Source organism: Phragmites australis, chromosome 1 (genome assembly GCF_958298935.1).
Source record: "Phragmites australis chromosome 1, lpPhrAust1.1, whole genome shotgun sequence".
NCBI classification, from domain to species: domain Eukaryota; kingdom Viridiplantae; phylum Streptophyta; class Magnoliopsida; order Poales; family Poaceae; genus Phragmites; species Phragmites australis.
The window spans coordinates 35,813,842-35,830,698 of NC_084921.1; the positions used below are offsets into that span (position 1 = coordinate 35,813,842).

At 48.4% G+C, this 16,857-nt stretch overlaps 2 protein-coding genes and 1 long non-coding RNA gene across 4 annotated transcripts; 2 read left to right on the forward strand and 1 right to left on the reverse strand.

Annotated features, from left to right (window-relative positions):
• Positions 1-8,655: 8,655 nt before the first annotated feature.
• On the reverse strand, positions 8,656-9,080 carry LOC133889101 (uncharacterized). The gene is made up of 3 exons (XR_009903862.1): positions 8,997-9,080; positions 8,834-8,917; positions 8,656-8,744 (listed from the first exon to the last, which is right to left on the reverse strand). It is a non-coding gene; the product is annotated as an uncharacterized LOC133889101 (long non-coding RNA).
• A 1,734-nt stretch (positions 9,081-10,814) lies between these two features.
• Positions 10,815-14,839, forward strand: LOC133916877 (GDSL esterase/lipase At1g28600-like). 2 transcript variants are annotated; one of them, XM_062360759.1, is made up of 3 exons: positions 10,815-11,519; positions 12,470-13,120; positions 14,475-14,839. In XM_062360759.1, exons 1-3 carry the CDS (start codon positions 11,249-11,251, stop codon positions 14,681-14,683), a joined length of 1,131 nt encoding a protein of 376 aa, XP_062216743.1. In that variant the 5' UTR covers positions 10,815-11,248; the 3' UTR covers positions 14,684-14,839. The 2 variants fall into 2 exon arrangements, with proteins under 2 accessions (XP_062216743.1, XP_062216751.1); XM_062360767.1 differs by having other exon boundaries at positions 11,302-11,519; positions 12,475-13,120.
• Positions 14,840-15,554: 715 nt separating this feature from the next.
• On the forward strand, positions 15,555-16,634 carry LOC133884469 (probable long-chain-alcohol O-fatty-acyltransferase 5). Its single transcript, XM_062323900.1, has one exon. It carries the CDS (start codon positions 15,555-15,557, stop codon positions 16,632-16,634), a length of 1,080 nt encoding a protein of 359 aa, XP_062179884.1.
• The last annotated feature ends 223 nt before the right edge of the window (positions 16,635-16,857 follow it).

Sequence of the window (16,857 nt, forward strand, 5' to 3'; positions counted from 1 at the left end):
ATCAGGTATCCCGAGAGATTGAAGGGGTATCACTTTTACTGTCCAGATATGATCACTAAGTTCATTGAAACAAGACATGTTGTATTTCTTGAGAATGAGGATCTGGAGCCTAGGAAAGTTGATCTCGAGGAAAGCGGGTTTATATTCCTACACTATTGATCCAAGAGCCCTACATCCGTGTGCCCCAGGTGGCTGCACCTTCAGTATAAACTAACGTCAGTGCACCCCTGTTGTGGTCTCTGAAATTCCTAACGATGAGCCTCAGCAGTACCCTGCAGTACCTAGTCCTATTCCTGCAGTGCCTAATGAACCGATCAGGAGATCACATCGTGAGAAGAGACATGTCATCTCGTATGACTACATTGTCTATATGAATGAAGATGTTAATGATATAGGGAAGGCAGAAGATCCCAACTTGTATAAAGAGCCCATGATGAGTGAGTATTCGTCTGAGTGGCTTAATACCAGGAAGGACGAATTAAAGTTTATGAGCGATAATAATGTATGGGACCTAGTAGAAATCCTTGAAGGAGCCAAAATAGTAGGCTATAAATAGGTCTACAAAACCAAGCATGACTCTAAGGGGAACATCAAAAGGTTCAAAGCGAGGCTCATAGCTAAAGGCTTCTCGCAGAGAGAATGGATTGACTATAATGAAACTTTATCTCCTGTATCAAGTAAATATTCTTTTAGAATAATTATATCGCTTGTAGCGTATCATGATTTAGAGCTGCATCAGATGGACGTAAAGAAGGCATTCCTTAATGGTGACTTAAAAGAAAATGTTTACATAGCTCAACCGAAAGGTTTTGTCGTGGAAGGAAAGGCACATTTGGGATGTCACCTTAAGAAATCAATTTATGGCCTAAAGTAAGATTCTAGGCAGTGGTATCACAATGTTGATAAAGTTATTAGAAGTTTTAGCTTTAAAGAAAATGAAATTGATAACTGTATTTATGTAAAGTTTAAAGGGCGGAATCCGTCATCTTAACTCTTTATGTGGATGATATCTTATTGGCCAGCAACGATAAGGACATGTTGTTTGAGACTAAGATATTTCTTTCCTCTAATTTCGATATGAAGGATCTTAGTGAAACTTCTTATATTCTTGGCATTGAGATTCACCGAGATCGGTCCAAAGGAGTATTAGATTTATCTCAAAATACATACATTGACATAGTACTGAAAAATACAATATGCATAAGTGATCTGCTACGCATGCTCCTATTGTTAAGGACGATAAGTTTGGAACATTTCAATATCCGAAGAACCAATATGAAGCTGATCAAATGAAGTCGGTTCCTTATGCTTCAGCTGTCGGAAGTATTATGTATGCTCAAATATGTACTCGCCCTGATTTAGCTTTCGTGACGGGGATGCTTGACAGATATTAGTCAAATCTTGGACCAAACCACTAGAAAGCCATTAAAAAAGTCCTTCGCTATTTGCAATGCACTAAAAACTACATGCTCATATTTAGAAAATCTGATAACCTTGAAGTTATTGGTTATTCCGATGCAGACTTTGCGGGATATGTGGATACTAAGAAATCCACATCAAGTTATATCTTCACCCTCGCTAGAGGAGCTATCTCATGGAAATGCTCAAAATAGACACTTACGACATCGTCAATGATGCAAGGTGAGTTTGTAGCATGTTATGAGGCTACCGGGCAGGCTGTATGGTTAAAAAAACTTTATCCCGGGATTAAGAATGGTAGGCAACATTTCAAAGCCACTTACATTGTACTGCGATAATCAACCCGCAGTTTTCTATACGAATGACAACAAGTCGAGTGATGCTGCCAAACACATCGATATTAAGTATCATGTTGTGAAAGATAGAATTATCATGATGTGAGAATCCAGGATTAAACAATAGGTGTCAAGTATATAAGTACTAAGTTAATGCTTGAGGATTCGCTCACTAAAGGATTATCACTCCATATTTTTCGTGATCATGTTGCCGGCATAGGGTTATTGGAAAGCCTATAATTCTGGATAAGAGGATCATAATGCAAACCAACTCCCATTAGGAATAACGAATTTTCATTTCGAGATGGAGTGATACACTATAGGTTTATGGGTTGTTGTGGTATTTCATTAACCGTTGTAATGCTTTGCCTTGGTGTGCTATTTTATTGAGAGTGGGCTTATGGTGTTAGCCTTACGATCTAAGGAAAAAATATTCGAATTGATTTCGGACCCCCTCTCTCTCTAACGTATCCCAACTGATGACCAAGAGATGAGGGGGAGCTCGTTTTCACGATCGCGCCATGATTGGGGGCGTAACCGACTCTTTGGTTGCGGCCCCATTCTACACAGCGCTACAATATAAAGGGGAATGTCGGGGCTCGTGGGTGATTAATCTCATGTAGCTAATGCACGCCCCCCACATACCTAAACCCTAGAACGATCTAAAGGGTGTGCTACAGTGGAGCGAAGACCGTCTGTCGGAGGGTTAATTCCTGTCGCAGGGATCCTGAGGGACCCCTTTTTGAGATTCGGCCGGGGGGATGATTCTGAATATGTTTGCTGGAGAAATAAATAGATATGAGTGCAATGGCAGGTGGGGTGGAATGATCTAATGCAGAACGCGGTAAATGCACTGGAGGGATTTTTAGACAGGTTCGGGCCGCACTGAGCGTAATACCCTACTCCTGTGTGGATGCTATAAATGCCCTGAGAATGTCTCTCAGGAATGTGCTGGTTACAAGAATGTCTGTCTATCCTAGAGCCTCGGGTTCCTTGTTCTTCGGCTTCTATGCTTGTACGAAATGTTCTTCGGTTTCTGAGCGAGTGTCTGAGAGTTCGAGCGCCCTCTGTTCGCTTGTTCTTCTTGTTAGCCTCCACTTCTACTTGTCTTTGTCCGCGCCCGCTAGCTCCCTTAAATACTCACCGGCGGTAGCATGCCCCGAAAGGGAGGGCACGAGTTCCAATGCGCCATAAATGGAAAGGGCATCATCATAGCCTCTACGCGAAGTGACGGGGGGTTGAAAATGCGCCCCCCGCCCGGTCTTCGGTCGCCATAATGGCGCTGGCAATAGGCGCCATGGAGAGGGCCCACCGGGCAGCCGCAGAGCGGCCCGGCGTGCCCGTTCGGTCTTGTACGCCTGCCACAGCAGGGCGGCAGACGAGGCGCCTCGGGCCTTGCAAAGCTATCCCGAGGCGAGCCGGATGACGCGGGATGGGACCCGTGCATTAAATGTCCCCACGCCCTTCTGCCAGAATGTGGCAGGGACTGACAACAAACGTGGCGGGAGCAGTTGGAGATGACAGGCCACGCGCGCTCTTAAATGCGGCATCGGGCCTTTCACAAGCTGACACCTCATCGCTGGACCTCTGTGGGGGCCACCGACGGGAGACTCCTTAGGCCGTCGGGGAACCGAGTGCTCGGGGGTCACTGTTCACCTTCCCAAGCACTCTCTCCTGGAAAGGCCCTCTCTTGGTCCTCGGGGAACCAAGTGCTCGGGGGCCACTGTTCACGGCCCCGAGCATTATCTCCCCGCCTTGACTGTACGGATCCTCGGGGAACCGAGTGCTCGGGGGCCGCTGTTCGCAGCCCCGAGCACCCTCTCCCGGAATTACCTTCCTTGAGTCCTCGGGGTACTCGGGTGCCCGGGGGGCCACTGTTCGCAGCCCCGGGCACACCCTTCCCGGTAGTCGGCGCTCCTGGTCGTCGGGGGACTTGGGTGCTCGGGGGGTCACTGTTCACCTCCCCAAGCACTCTCTTCCTGGTCACTTAGTCTTCGCAGATCATCAGGGAACCCGGGTACTCGGGGACCACTGTTGGTGGCCCCGAGCGCCCTCTCCCGGGACTTAGTCTTTTCGTACCTCGCGGAGATGAATCCCGTGGGAAGGTGCCACGTGGCGGATTGCTGGCCTGGTCTCGGGATTTGGAGACCCTTGGTTCCTGATTCACCGACACCGTCGCTGCGCCATCGTCAACACTGCTCTATCTTCTTCCTCACGCTGGCCACATCCTCACCGAGCTCCTTCACCAACACGTACGACTACATCAAGCCAATTATTTCAACTATACCAATGGTCTTCACGGCTATACCGACGTATTTTCTCCTCACCAATCACTTATGGAATCACTGAATGCAGGTTTGAGCTTCACACTTCCGTTTTTATGTGTGCTTGATTTAAAGTTTGTGAATTGATGAACATCTTCGTCTAACACTAGAAACCAGAATATCTATGAGGGTCGAAGAAACTTTTTCTTGATGAATACGAACAATCCCCATAGGGGAATATAATGTCCTTATTGGTTTCAGGTAAACTTAATTTTCTTTGTCGGTTTGGACTAAACTCTCAGGGAAGAAGCCATTGCCGACGGACGTAGCACAAATGTTGAAGCAAATCCGAAGGCAAATAAATTCAAAGATATCCTAAAAGATTTACTTGAATGTGTGTAGCAAAACCATTATTTTCCTCTGGACAGAGCCATCAGATTTTATTGGGTCGGAGTTGGTATCCCGCGATTCGCGATTTGAACTAAGGTTAACTTTTAGGTACGTCGACTCCGTTCAATTCTCTCTAAGAAATTATTGCAGCATACTTCAAAAGTCATAAAACTTGAAACTTAGAAAATGTTCATAATTTTTTATAGTAAGACCGTCTCCCAAACCAGGTTAGTTTTTGGCCATGTTCTACCCGCAAGCACCAAGAGGTAGTGTACAAACGACCACAAACCAGTACCAAATTCATAATTTGGGTAGTAAAACTTATATATTTGATTGTTCAACTCTCGAACAGGCAAGTCGAAATTGCAAATAAAATGAACTCCGCCCAAGGTCCAGGAAATCTTTGTGCAAAGAATCTGTAATACACTGAAAACGACTCCGCACATGCCATTCCGCTCAGGGAACTAATAAAATGACATCCGGGGCCACCTTGTTGGTAACCCCTGAACGGATAGAAACAAGATAGAAAGACCGAGGAAAGGGATAGAGTCCATAAACAATCGATCCGAAGGACAGCAAATCTGTATCATGCATTCATGCTATCTGGATGGCTCACAGTATTGTCGTTCCCCCAGTCCCATGTAACCACAAAAATGGGCTCTTTTCGTATGCAAGCGGCATGGGTGAAAATTCTTAGTACACTACTAGGTTCCTTTTGCTCATGACCATCGTGTTGGCCATGTTGGGATTTGGGAGGTAAAAAGGAGGTGACTGGTACTGCTGTGCAATCCACAGGAATGTTCAGAAGGAAGAAGTGGAGTGGTATTACCAGGAAAAGTTCAGGGTTTCACAGGCGTGGCTGTATTTATGCATGCACGGCCCAGTGCTGTGTCCGTGTCCTTCTTGATACCTGGACTCCATCCTCGCCCCTACATGCCTCAATTTATGGCGTGTGGAGCTCTCCTCTCCACAGACGCTTCAGAGTTCAGGCATTAGACACTCACTAGCAGGTGTTTCCCATGAGGTTGCTGGCGGACCATTGCTCCTCCTCACTGGCACTGGCTCTGCGGTGGTCTCTCCTGCTGGTTGTCCTCGGGAGCAGCGGCTCGCCGGCGCTCGGCTGCTACACTCGCATCTTCAGCTTCGGCGACTCACTCACCGACACGGGCAACTACGTCCACCTGACGGCGAGGAGCCCCAGCCCCTACGGCGCGCCGCCGTATGGGAGGACTAGGGATGAAAACGGACGGGAACGGTCGGGAAAACCCTCTAACCATTTTCGTTTTCACATTTTCTCAGCCGGACGAAAACGAAAACGGGATAGACGGGAACGGAAACGGTCGGGACATAATCGGATGGTCGAAAACGAACTAATCCGATAGGGAAAATGGCGGTATCGGTCGGGATTCGAAAAACACAACGAAAATAAAAACCCATAAAACCATCAAGATGTGTCAACATGTATAAGTTTAACATGACTATAATAAATGCATCATCCATGCTTAGTGAGATAACATGTGATATGACATAACGATGACATGTATATATTTAACCACACAAACAATAAGTCTCAAACAGATATATAAGTGAATGATAGTACAAATATCCATACAACCACACAAAGTCTTAACATAATAACATCGAACCACTAGTCCACCACAACGTCAACATATGACAATAATAGTACAACAAAACATGAACATAAACATTCTTCAATCACTCTCGGCCTACAGCTGCTCATAATCATTCATCACATCTGGATCACTTGCTATTTCTTCTTCTTTCTCCTGTAATTTTACAATGCATGAAAAAAGGACATGTTAGTCAGGCTGTACATGAAGAAACAAAAAAAAAGAGCATAGCTAGAGAGCGAGTGTGTGATCAGCTTCGGACATCCATGCATCAAAATGACCAAGAGATTCTATGCACCTCCAGCCTTGTACCATGAGAGGATAGCATAAGTATGGTAAGTACCTCATGCATCCGTTTATTAGAAATTGTCTCTAGAACCTCCAGATCATCCACAATGGAAGAAAATATCTTGGAATCTAAAAAATCAAACAAAGACACATACATCATATGCAATGACAAAGAAAATAACCAATTATTGCACAATTATAAATGGCAAACTATTTAAATTATCACATTTTCTTCCTGCAGCTACCCAATCTTTGGTGCAAATTAATGCTTGTACCATCTCAGGATCAAGACGGCTGCGATAAGGATCAATGACACGGCCACCGGCACTAAAGGCAGACTCTGAAGCAACCGTTGACACTTGTATGGCCATCATATCACGGGCAATTCGTGAAAGAATAGGGTAATCTTCTGTATGGTTCTTCCAATATGCTAAAATATCAAATTGGCTCTGCTTCAAAAGTGGCTCTGCCATGTATTTGTCCAACTCACTTAGGCCATCTCTATCAGGGCCACAATCATCATATAAGAAGCTTTCTAGTTCATCATTTCTATTTTCCATGAGCTCATCTACTGGGTTTGTAGGTTCATTCACATTACTCTTTGCCTTTGAAGATATAGGTGCAGAACTAGCGTAAAATTGATACACCTTCTTTACAACACTAACAAACTCTTCAAGGTGAACTTGGTACAAACCACCATAGAACTTTCTCATGTAAAATTCTACAAGATTTTTCTTGTACCTAGGATCAAGGAAGCATGCCACTGCAAGAGCAGTACTAGACTTATTCCAATATTTCTCAAACTTTGTATCCATAGCAGTTACCATTTCACTAATAATGAAACTTTCACTAACTTTCCATTTACCAAGCAATTCTTTTATCTCACAGAAACCTTTATAAAACATATTTGCAGTTGGATATAAAGTACCAGAGAGAAGTTCAGTAAGATCATAGAATTTCATCAAGCACTGAAAAATAGTTATAGCCATATTCCATTCATCAGAAGATGGAGAAATTTTCTCGTACCTACGGCGATCCGAGGACTTAAGCCTCACAAAAGCAGGCTTGTAGTACAAGGCATCCCTCAGCATCAGATAGGTTGAATTCCACCTAGTTGAAACATCAAGTGAAAGACCATTCGTTGTATCCAACCCACACTCAGTGGCACACTTTATGAGTTCCTCCCACTACAACGGAGAGCCCTTTACAGCTAGTACAAGTGCTTTAATCTTCTTAATTGTTTTTGCAATTACACTTAGACCATCTCTAGCAACCAAATTGAGTATGTGACAGGCACATCTCACATGAAAAAATATACCATCACAAACTAAAGAAGCATGAACATCCTTCAGATCAGTAATTATGTCGTTAACTGTCACTTCATTTGCACTAGCATTGTCCAAAGTTAATGCAAACAATTTCTTCTCAATGTACCACTTGACCATAAGTTCAGAGAAGGTCTGTGCCAACTTCTTACCAGTATGTCGTCCTTCTACATGAAAGAAACCCGCAATTCTCTTCTGAATATGCCAATCATCATCTATCCAATGAATGGTGACACACATGTATGATTTATTTTGACATGATGCCCACATATCCATGGTTGCACTAAAGCGGCAATGAACATTTTTAAATTGTGCATACAATTTATCCTTTTCTTCCAAATATATGTCCATAATTTCCTTTCTAGCAGTAACACGAGACTTGATTGGAAAGTTAGGGCGCAATGATTTAATAAACTCAACAAAGTAATCATGCTCAACTATATTGAAAGGATACTCATGCATGATTATTGCCAAATACAATTTCTTGAGACTAGCTTCCTGATCATACCTGTAAGGCTCAACAAAAGTAATGTCTTTTCCATGATCATTTTCCACTTTGAGTTGTTGCTGCCCTTTTACTATACTATGAGCTGACTTCAAATGGTTCCGAAATCCAGATGTTCCATGATGGCTCTCAGCCCTATATTTGGACTTGCAATTTGGAAAATTGCAATATCCCCAGCACTGCTCATACTTCTTCCCATTCACCTCTACTATATCTGTTTTCTTGGTAAAGTACTGCCAGACATCAGATGTGCACTTTCTAAAATCATCATTTTATTTTCATCACAGTGACTAGAACACTTCCTAATATTTTATTTTCTTCACAATGACAGTCAATATCGCAACATTTCATTTTCATCACAATGAAGAGATATATTGCTATGATTGATAGTCATCACAGATTTACCTGCAGTAGAGCTGTCGGTCTTAGCATCGACTGTAGGTGGCGGCGGCGCCTCTAGGAGCAAGCGACCTAAACCAAGATACTTCTCTGGTGGCCTCGAGCTAGAAGGGGCTTCTCCAGTTGGTAGCATCGCGCTGCCCCTCACTTCACAAAGCTCACTTGCTAGTTGCTGTGGACAAAGCACACTGCACACAGCAGCACAAAGCGCACACATCAATACAGGCGTACATCACAATTGCACAAAGCTCAGTATAGCACAATTGCACAAACTCACTTCTTTCACGCTGGATGGTTGCCTCAAGATAAAATTTTCAATCACCAAAGTATTGAACTTTTGCCCTGAAATATTGATTGTTGCCTACAGAAAAGCATGTGCATGTTAGGCCTTGTTCAGACCAAATGGCTGAAAACTTGTTTAGATAAATTGTTCATTGTACCTTATGCTTCAGTGCAAGTAACTTTTCGGAGTTTGAGGGCAAACCATGCTGCAAAATCCCCGGTTATTATGTTCACAACATAATTGAATTTTAGGGCAAACCATGCTGCAAAATCCCCTGTTATTATGTTCACAACATAATAATTTGAGCATATAGATGAAAAATAGAAATACCACTGCAATTTTCTCAAAATCCCTTGGAAACCAGCGGTCCTGGCGTGCGGCGGGCCGGCTGCTGGCGTGGACGCCGTCGAGCGCCGTCGGGCGGAATGGCGCGTGGCCTTCCTGCTGCTTCGGCTTGACTGGAGCGCGCTGGCAGCTGGCTGGCGGGCCGCGGGCGTGCGTGCGCAGCGCGCTGGAGCGGGACTGCGGGAGCGCCGGAGCGGGCGGCTACTGGCTAGCGGGAGCTACGGCCTGCGGAGCGGCAGGAGCGCCGAGCGCGCTGGCTAGCGGCCTAGCGGGCGGCCGGGCGGGCGTGCCGCGTGCGTGCGTGCGCTGGAGGCTGGAGCTACGGAGCGGCAGGAGCGCCGAGCGCGCTGGCTAGCGGCCTAGCGGGCGGCCGGCCGGGCGGGCATGCGCTGGAGCAGTGGAGCTGTCGGGCGGCGGCTGGCGGCTGGGAGGGCTGGGATGGCTCGAGTCGAGTGGATGAGGATGACACGTGACCGGAACGGTGACAGTCTGACAGATGGAAAATGCTAGCAGGCCGGCAAACTACAGATGGGCCTTCGTGGGCTAGGGTTCATGTATTCAGGCCTTATCCCGCGAAGGAAAAACGGGACTAAAACAGAAATATCCCGAATAAAAACGGGAAAATTACAAAACGGACGAAAAAATATAAAACCGTTTCCGGTACCGTTTTCGCTCGAGCTATACTGTTTTCATCCCGTTTCCGAATAAGACCCGAAAAAACGAAAACGATCGGGAAAAATCGGGATACGGCACCGGGACGGTACGGGATTTTATGTGTGCTTGATTTGGAGCTAGTGAATTGATGAACATCTAAGTCTAACACTAGAAACCAGAATATCTATGAGGGTCGAAGAAACTTTTTCTTGATGAATACGAACAATCCCCATAGGGGAATATAATGTCCTTATTGGTTTCAGGTAAACTTAATTTTCTTTGTCGGTTTGGACTAAACTCTCAGGGAAGAAGCCATTGCCGACGGACGTAGCACAAATATTGAAGCAAATCCGAATGCAAATAAATTCAAAGATATCCTAAAAGATTTTACTTGAATGTGTGTAGCAAAACCATTATTTTCCTCTGGACAGAGCCATCAGATTTTATTGGGTCGGAGTTGGTATCCCACGATTCGCGATTTGAACTAAGGTTAACTTTTAGGCACGTCGACTCCGTTCAATTCTCTCTAAGAAATTATTGCAGCATACTTCAAAACTCATAAAACTTGAAACTTCGAAAATGTTCATAATTTTTTATAGTAAGACCGTCTCCCAAACCAGGTTAGTTTTTGGCCATGTTCTACCCGCAAGCACCAAGAGGTAGTGTACAAACGACCACAAACCAGTACCAAATTCATAATTTGGGTAGTAAACTTATATATTTGATTGTTCAACTCTCGAACAGGCAAGTCGAAATTGCAAATAAAATGAACTCCGCCCAAGGTCCAGGAAATCTTTGTGCAAAGAATCTGTAATACACTGAAAACGACTCCGCACATGCCATTCCGCTCAGGGAACTAACAAAATGACATCCGGGGCCACCTTGTTGGTAACCCCTGAACGGATAGAAACAAGATAGAAAGACCGAGGGAAGGGATAGAGTTCATAAACAATCGATCCGAAGGACAGCAAATCTGTATCATGCATTCATGCTATCTGGATGGCTCACAGTATTGTCGTTCCCCCAGTCCCATGTACCCACAAAAATGGGCTCTTTTCGTATGCAAGCGGCATGGGTGAAAATTCTTAGTACACTACTAGGTTCCTTTTGCTCATGACCATCGTGTTGGCCAAGTTGGGATTTGGGAGGTAAAAAGGAGGTGACTGGTACTGCTGTGCAATCCACAGGAATGTTCAGAAGGAATAAGTGGAGTGGTATTACCAGGAAAGTTCAGGGTTTCACAGGCGTGGCTGTATTTATGCATGCACGGCCCAGTGCTGTGTCCGTGTCCTTCTTGATACCTGGACTCCATCCTCGCCCCTGCAAGCCTCAATTTATGGCGTGTGGAGCTCTCCTCTCCACAGACGCTTCAGAGTTCAGGCATTAGACACTCACTAGCAGGTGTTTCCCATGAGGCTGCTGGCGGACCATTGCTCCTCCTCACTGTCACTGGCTCTGTGGTGGTCTCTCCTGCTGGTTGTCCTCGGGAGCAGCGGCTCGCCGGCGCTCGGCTGCTACACTCGCATCTTCAGCTTCGGCGACTCGCTCACCGACACGGGCAACTACATCCACCTGACGGCGAGGAGCCCCAGCCCCTACGGCGCGCCGCCGTATGGGAGGACGTTCTTTGGCCGCCCCAGCGGCCGCGCGAGTGACGGCCGCCTCGTCATCGACTTCATCGGTGAGCAAACGTCCGTAAGGGGCGTCTCTCTCTCCCTCTGTTTGGCATGTGCATTTGTCTGCGTCATCTCGCGCCTTCCATGAACTACTATGCATTGTGCAACGTCCGTTTTTCTGCCTCAAACGTCCATTCTGTTCAACAGTTACGTCAGTGTCGATCTCAAATTTCCATTCTATTATTCTCTTGGAACCTTTGCGAATGGCTGAACTGTGTGCTTTCTTGTAAAAGAAAGAGAAGAGAACGGGTGTTTGAACTCATTGCTGCTGTTGCCCTCAAATGAACATAAATGTCAGAACGCCATGTAGTAATTAAGCAACTCATGCGGTACAACTTAGGACTGATGAACTGAGTTTTTGTATTTACACTTGCATTTAGTAAATACTTATGTCTCATGATGCCTGAATTCCGTCAGTACTCGCTAGAAAAAAGCTTACAAAAGCTGTGCTGTTCCGTGACAAAGGTTGTTACAACTTACAAACCTAGCTAACCAGTACAAAATATAAGCACACCCAGTGAGTTGGTGATGAAAAGGAAGTAGCACAATAATGGTAAACCCGTTAGTTTGCTTTTCTGAGAAGTGTGTGTGGCGAGTGAGTACTGTTATGTTATGTTCTGTTCTCTTCGGGTACAAGAGACAGCCGTGTGTGTGCACTTGCGCGCTTTGACTAGGAGTGACGGCATGGTCCTCTGATTGACTGTGCATGTTTATGATGGTCGATTTATTTTATGCACAATGAATTCAGAGGTAGTTCGTGCCTCGCGCAATTTGAAGAACATATTAGTCACCGAAAGTGGATTTGTATCGTGCAAAGCAAGTCATGATCGTCCTCACGCCATGCAGTGATTGCTGAAGTGTGTGCGATCTATTCTCTATTAATTCTTTCGACGCACAAACTGTAGCTAAGCTAACTGGCGGTGCTAACGGGTCGTGCTTGTGTGGTGTGTTGCAGCGCAGGAGTTCGGGCTGACGAACGTGACGGCCATCCAGGTGGGCACGGCCCCTGGGGACTTCCAGCACGGCGCCAACTTCGCCATCATCTCGGCCACCGCCAACAACGGCTCATTCTTCGCGGGCAACGGGATGGACATCACCCCCTTCTGCCTCGACACGCAGATGATCTGGTTCAGGGACCACCTGCGACAGCTCGCGCAGCAGCAGAACAGCAGCAGCAGCAGCAACGACGTGCTGAGCGGGGCGCTGGTGGCGCTGGGCGAGATCGGCGGGAACGACTACAACTTCGCGTTCTCCCGGGGCGTGCCGCGGGACAAGGTGCGCGCGTTCGTGCCCGCGGTGGTGGACAAACTGGCGGGGGCCATCGAGGAGCTGATCGGGATGGGGGCGCGGGCGTTCGTGGTGCCCGGGAACCTGCCCTTCGGGTGCGCGCCGCTGTACCTGCAGCGGTTCCGCGCCGCGGGGGCGTGGTGGGACTACGACCCCACGACCGGGTGCCTGGCCTGGTTCAACAGGTTCGCCGAGTACCACAACCAGCTGCTCACCGCGCGTCTGGACAAGCTCCGGCGGCTCCACCCGGACGTGACCATCGTCTACGCCGACTGGTACGGCGCCACGATGCGCATCTTCCAGGCCCCCGGGAAGCTAGGTGCGTGTCATGCATAACTCATACGTACGAGTGCGTCGTGCTGCATGCCGTGTGTCGAGCGAGCGTGCGCCGCGCGCTCCTTCTCTTGCTCTCCTTTTTGGCGCTTTTTGTTGCGACGGTGACGTCTCACCAATCAGCATTCCGCCTTTGTCGGTTTGCTTGGTACGTAGGCCCCTGTTCCATTGGAAACAGTCAGGCAACCACAAGGTTGCAACACAAGGGAGTTCGGCCGTTATGGCCACCAACAAAGAGGCACATCACAATTTATTCCGCTTACTCATTTATGTATGAATAAATATTCAAATATGGTGGGGTATAGGTAGTATTTGATAGCCACAGGTATGTTTATGGGTAAAATAGGTACGAAAATAGATAAGATATACCTTTATTCATACATGTGAAACCCGTATACCTGTTATATAAATACCCCACCTCCAAACCTTACCATTCCACAACATATAAATATCCCACATCTCTCCTCTTCAACCCACTCCCCTTGCCCCCAACTACCCAATCTGCCCATGACTGCCCCTCCCCCTCCCCCTCATCACCCCGCCCCCAGCAACCCATGTTACCCTGTCTTGTTGCCACCGAGCTGCATCCCCGTCGCCCCGCACCGCGTCGCCCCACCCCAACCAGCCCCACCGCCCCGCGACGCCACACCACACTGCCCTATCGTGCCACATCACCGAGCCGCCTCGTCTCGTCGCCGTCGAGCTGCGTCGCTCCGATGCCCCGTCTCGCCACCGCCGAGCCATGTCGCTCCGCTGCATCGCCCCACCCCGGTCAGCCCTGCCGCAATGCTCCGCCACACCGCCTTGTCGTCACCTCATGGACAAAAAGGTATACCTATGAGGGACGGGTTTGAGACCAACTCTTCACCCGCGGGCGTTCACAGATATATCCATGATAGGTAAAAATCAATAAATACAATTATAGATAAGCACTACTGGGTACCTATCGTACCTAAATATCATGTCACGGTCAGTTTGCCAATCGTATTTGGGCCTTTGAGTTCCCTCCAAAGGACTACGGGTTCACGTGCAACTAGTGGCCCGAATTTCACTTTCACTATACGACCAACTGACTGATTTATGGTTTTGGGCTTTACGTCACACGATTGTTCTGGCTCTTGTGGGCATGGTAAACAGTTTAACTGGGCTACCAACTAGCCAGTTTTAAGGCCCACAACTCATAGGCCATGAACTCAAATCACCAAAAAAATGTCGTAGAAAATCCACATAAATAACCAGAACGCATCGGTGCCAATTTGCCATACTGACAGGATATGCATCGGTTGTTGCATCTAGCATCTTGATCTGATGTTGTCACTTGTCACTACTGTTTGATGCAGGGTTCACAAACGCTCTGCTCTCATGCTGCGGGAACAAGACCGTGCCCTGCGGCAGGCCCGGCTGCCCCGTGTGCGACGACCCATCGACGTACGGGTCGTGGGACGGGACGCACCCGACGGAGGCAGTGTACAAGGTGATCGCCGACGGGGTGCTGCACGGGCCGTACGCGTCCCCTGTCCCCCTCGCCAAGACTTGCCCTCCCACTTAGACAATAAACATTTGCTTGGTCGGTCCAGCTCTAAGAATTCTTCAAACAAGTCATCCATGGCTTCAGAAATTCGTAGAGTTGCAGCTGAATGTGCACTAAGTGTGTTTGTTGAGTTATCTTGTTTACATTCTTAATTAAAAATATATGTTTAAACTACTTTATATTTATCTATCAACATAAGTGAATTTAGAAGAAAGAGCTCTACCAAACAGAGTCTTCGTTCTTTTAAGCAGTAGAACGGTAACATCTAAATTACCTATGCATTTGTAATGACAGGGTAATTCGTTCCAGGATACAGGTGAGTGAAGTTTACAGATTTCACTAGACAATCAAAGAAGCATTTCCCTCGGTCCTCTGATGATCGATTGATGGACTGAGAATTGGGTTTGTACAAACACTGGTCCGCAAAGAAACGTCACGCCAAAACCAACGTTCAGTCGTTCACCCCTTGAAGGAATATTTTCTGAGATTTGCTAGTTCTGCATGAGAAGTCACTGCTACCATCGGTTTGGAGTTCGATACCTCGACCACGCTGCGTTTTTTCCATTGCGATCACAGAATTATCGTGAGCAATTGCGCGCTCCTGAATTCAGGTGTGCGCGTGCCCCCACGATTCCTTTCAACCTGCTCTGTCTGTTCCATCCCTGTCGAACTAACGCCGCCAGCAGCTGCATCGCCCTGCCGCGATCCACATGACCCCGCACCGCACGCCGCACGTCTTCCTACCTTGGCCGCACGTATATATACGTGTGTTCATCGCATTCGGGAACCTGATCGTCTGATCACGTACTAGCCATGCACTTGGCAAGGACTTGTCCCATGAACCTGTAACTCCACACGCTCGTACGTCGTCCTTCCGGCCGGATCATTGATGGGGGGCGCGCCAGCCACGCATGGCCTCGACCAGCCCACGATGGAGTCGGAGCTGAGGGCGCTCGCGTGGGCGACGCTCCTCACCCCGGCGTTTGCGGTGTACGCGCGGTTCGCCTCTCGCCGCCTCCGCCCGGGCCTCCCTCGCCTGGCCGCGCTCTTCCCGACGTTCCCCGTCTTCGTGTACCTGCCGTGCATGTTCAACTCCCTCCACCTCCGCCTCTTCTCCACGTTCTTCCACACCTGGCTCGCCATCAACAAGCTCGTCCTCCTTGCCCTCGACCTCGGTCCGCTCCACCCCAGCCTCCCTCTCCTGCCGTTCGTCCTCTGCGCCGGCCTCCCCATCAAGGTCCGTCTCGGCCAGAACCCCACCAAGCATTCGACGTCATCGCCGCCGCCGCCGCCCGTCGCCGACTTCTTCAGACCCTGCGCCCGCAGCGTCCTCCTCCTCAGCTGCCTCGCCGCGGTGTATCCCTACACGGGGTGGCTCCCGCTCTACGCCCTTCACTTCCTCTACTGCATCCAGATCTTCCTCACGCTGGACCTCGTCCTCTCCTCCGCCGCGCTCGTCTCGGCGGCGCTGCTGGGCGCGAGCCTGGAACGGCAGTTCAGCGCGCCCCTCGCCGTCGCGTCGCTCAGCGACTTCTGGGGCCGGCAGTGGAACCTGATGGCCGTAGACCTCCTCCGCGCCTCGGCGTACGAGCCGGTGCGCGCCCGGTGGGGCCGGGACGCCGGCGTGCTCGCGGCGTTCCTCATGTCGGGCCTGCTCCACGAGCTCCTGTACTGGTACATGACGCTGCAGTGGCCCAACGGCGAGATGCTGCGCTTCTTCATCCTCCACGGCGTGTTCCAGATCGCCGAGAGATGGGCCAGGGCGGCTGGGCTGTGGCGGCCGCCCAAGGCGGCGGCGTACCTCCTCGTCAGCGGCTTCATGGTGGTCACCATATCGGAGATGTTCTTCGGGCCGTTCGTGAGAGCGGGCACGGACGTGCGCCTGACGGAGGAAGCCTCGGCTATGATGGAGCTGGTTTGGAGCACCGTGAAGCATCTGCTCCGTCCATCTGGGATGGTTTCAAGCTAGAGGCCGGTAGGCTGGATTTCGTTTCGGCTGTCAGATTGATTTGTGGAAGGTACATAGCATCAGTGCGTGAACGTATAAATGTTATGCTTGGTGCAAATTGATGGACAGATTGGTTGCTAAATAACGTCGAGTTACATGGTGTAACAAGGACACAAGTGATTCGTGGCTTCTGTTTTACTTTTACCTAGTCCACATCCATTCGGGGAGTTTAATTGCACCGCTC